The sequence below is a fragment of the Apis dorsata genome, unplaced genomic scaffold (genome assembly GCF_000469605.1).
Source record: "Apis dorsata unplaced genomic scaffold, Apis dorsata 1.3 scaffold_170, whole genome shotgun sequence".
NCBI lineage: Eukaryota > Metazoa > Arthropoda > Insecta > Hymenoptera > Apidae > Apis > Apis dorsata.
In genome coordinates this window covers 485,144-488,169 of record NW_006263458.1, presented here as the reverse complement: position 1 = coordinate 488,169, position 3,026 = coordinate 485,144, and the positions used below count along the sequence as shown (strand labels likewise).

Here is a 3,026-nt window from a genome sequence, read left to right as displayed (position 1 = left end):
GAGCGCGTAGCACAATTTGTATGTGCTGGCTGTGGCCATCAGTGGTATTGTAGTCGCGAATGTCAAGTAAGATTAAAAATTTAATTTTTATCTTAAAAAATATAATTTGTAAAATATAATAATTATATAAAATAATTTTTAGGTTGCTGCGTGGGATGAACACTCAGAAGTGTGTTCTGGTTAAAGAACGAGTACATGTTTATTTAAACCTTGTACTCGTGGTATCAGGTTAAATCTTTTCAACCTTTCAACTGAGAATAAATCTAGTCAAAAAAGAACAGCCAAGAATAATGCGTTTTGGATACGAAAAAAGGGAGAAATATTAAGAGAGCAGTGTATATTTTTAAGAATCTTCAAATATGTTTAATCTGTAAAAAATAAGTTTTATTTCATAAAAAACGAGAACCGCTCAGTTAAGCGCTTCTTATGAGAGATGAGTATTTACGATGAAAATAAAAACATGAGACTTCAGGCACTTTGACAAAAAAAGATTAGAATTCGAGTTGAAACGATCGTTGCTTCTCTGTATCACCGCGTTGCTTTTATCCGTATAAGAATTGAACGATCGTGAGTCTTCATTGAGACAAATAGAGAGTATTAACCCTGCTGAAATTAAGCATTTAATATCTTCCAAAGGACAAACTCTTTGAGGAATTCCTAATGTAATAGGAATTCATGATAAACATTCGTAACAATTTCGTGTATCACTTTTTTTTTTTTTAGACTTTGATCAATGCATGACGTACAATGTACGTGCTAGTTGAAAATTTCAAATTTTTTCAAACAAGTAAAAGAAAACAAGCCATAAATAGCTAGTATGTGCGCTTGTAATGAAGAACAAAGCACAAAACTGTGTCTCGCGATGCTGTACATAATTTTATACGTATTAGCAGGGTTGTTCAGCGTCAAATTTTAAAAGATTGATTATCCGTGTGCCATGCGTAAGATTCGTTTCATGGTCAGCTTTATGTGTGAAACAAATTTAAATTGTAGATTATTCTAGTGTTTTTATAATATTATCATTTTGTTTCATTTCTCTATTTTTTTTTTTTTTTCGTTTTTTGTAATTAAGTCTTATTAAGTTACATTAAAATATCGCATTTGATGACCAAAATGCGAAATACACACGGACGTTGCAGCCTTCGTATATGTTTTGTCGTTCATTTAAGCACGTACAATGCGTATCAAATACCATATTTTATACCACGTTTGTTACCAACGTATAAATTTAGATTTAACAAAATATTAGTCTCTAGTAGTAGGTTTAAGATTACTTCTTTTTTCCTCCTCCCCTTCTTTCGCAACTTGTTCGTTGGTAACGTATTTGACACGATTTGAGTTCATTTCTTTTTTTTTTTTCTTTTTTTTTTAAATTAGCATGTTACCTAAAACGACAATTGTCCCAGACATAATCTGTAGTCCAAAGTTCCTACAGGTACACGCAACATTATATATATTTTTCCCAATTATGAAGCAAACCAAAATAAAGTTTTTAATCGTATTTTCATGAATTTTTACTGTTTCTATAACCAATTGCATGTTAAATATTTACTATATAATACTATATAATATTGTTATTTCTCTTAAATAAAATAGTAATATTGATTTCGATATTTTTTTATCATACTTGTAATTTTTACGATTTTAATTTTGTATAACTTAATATTTTTTTCATTTTTTATATTTTTATTTTTTAATATTAAAAATTTTGTAGTGTCATTTTAATTTTTATAACATATTTTATGTAATTCATTCATTTATATAGATGTTTCATATAAACTGAATAATATTCATACAATATAAGTTATAATAAATTATATAAACAAGTACAATTGAAGTGTATAAATTATTAATATAAAATATTAACTTACATTCGATATGCATATTGTATTGCATTCGATAATTGTTACTACAAGTTACTAAAAAACTAATGAATAGTAATGGCGGCACTGCTATAACTTATAGTTATCAAGAAGGTATTCTTGCGCGGTAAATCAAATTTTTGTATAGGAAATTTTTGATTGATAAAATGACATTTCCACAAGCTCATCAAGTTGAATTGATAGCATTAGCTGAATTAGCAGGAATTTCAACAATTCCGGGCGTTTATCGGTAATAATTTCTAAAATATATAAATATAACCTATACCATTATATGTGAAAGCTTCATTGAGATAACCTTACATATTATATACATATTCTAATATTTCATAATAAATTTAATAATTATTTATTTAAACATGATAAAAGTATATTTTTACGTTACAAGTTTATATAAAAAAATTAATATCAAAATTTATATAATTTTAAAAAATTATTCTTTTAGTATCATATTGGAACTCTTAGCACTTCAAATATCACCAGAGGATATATATATTCTTTTGAAACAAATATGTTCACAATCAACAGAAAATCAAGCTAGTGATAATCCTGAAGAAGTATAATATGTTAACTGTGAATTAATATATATATTTGTATATTGTTTTTTTTTATTATTTAAATCAATAAATTAAAATTTAAATTATAAATGAATTGATTTATAGAGAATTATAAGATGAATTAAAAATTATAATTTAATTTTTCTAAAAATATTATAAATATTTGCTTTGATTATGAAAAATTATATATTTAAATTCTTTAAACTATATTTAATATAAGTACTTTTATTATGATGATTCTGAAATCACTGATACATCAACTATATATTAGCTATAAAATATAAAAATACTATATTAAATATTAATAAAATAAAATAAGTGTATATTATTTATCTAAATTATATTTAAAAATTTTAAAACATTTTTTATTTTTTATTTAAAATAATCTATTCCATCCATTATGTTCCTATTATCCATTGCATTTTTATGTTAATATATTTCTAATTTTAATATATGTTTACATATATTATTTAAACATATAATATGTAATATATATATTTATATATTATATCTATAAAAATAGATAAACATAAAAAATGTTTAATTTTATTATTAGAATATAATAATTTTTAATTTTTAATAATCATCT

General features: G+C 23.8%; 2 protein-coding genes across 5 annotated transcripts in view; both read left to right on the top strand.

Annotated features, from left to right (window-relative positions):
- Window positions 1-1,501, top strand: part of LOC102675549 — a 33,337-nt gene extending 31,836 nt beyond the window's left edge. For all 4 annotated transcript variants that reach the window (XR_421538.2, XR_421537.2, XR_421539.2 and 1 more), the window contains 2 exons: window positions 1-66; window positions 143-1,501. The exon at window positions 1-66 ends at the window's left edge or, in 1 of these variants, runs on beyond it. Coding sequence is in view for 1 of the 4 variants with exons in the window: in XM_031509740.1 (XP_031365600.1) it covers window positions 1-66; window positions 143-184 (108 nt within the window). In the remaining 3 variants the exon portion in view is untranslated. The remainder of the gene's footprint in view (window positions 67-142) is intronic.
- A 246-nt stretch (window positions 1,502-1,747) lies between these two features.
- Window positions 1,748-2,526, top strand: LOC116185406 (mitotic-spindle organizing protein 2-like). Its single transcript, XM_031509727.1, has 2 exons — window positions 1,748-2,112; window positions 2,326-2,526. The coding sequence occupies exons 1-2, from the start codon at window positions 2,030-2,032 to the stop codon at window positions 2,441-2,443; spliced, it is 201 nt and encodes a 66-aa protein (XP_031365587.1). The 5' UTR covers window positions 1,748-2,029; the 3' UTR covers window positions 2,444-2,526.
- Window positions 2,527-3,026: the final 500 nt, after the last annotated feature.

Bases quoted from the DNA above. Each gene is read 5' to 3' on its own strand.
- LOC116185406 (XM_031509727.1), top strand. From the start codon at position 2,030: ATGACATTTCCACAAGCTCATCAAGTTGAATTGATAGCATTAGCTGAA. The intron at 2,113-2,325 runs GTAATAATTTCT...TTATTCTTTTAG, and splicing joins ACAATTCCGGGCGTTTATCG to TATCATATTGGAACTCTTAG.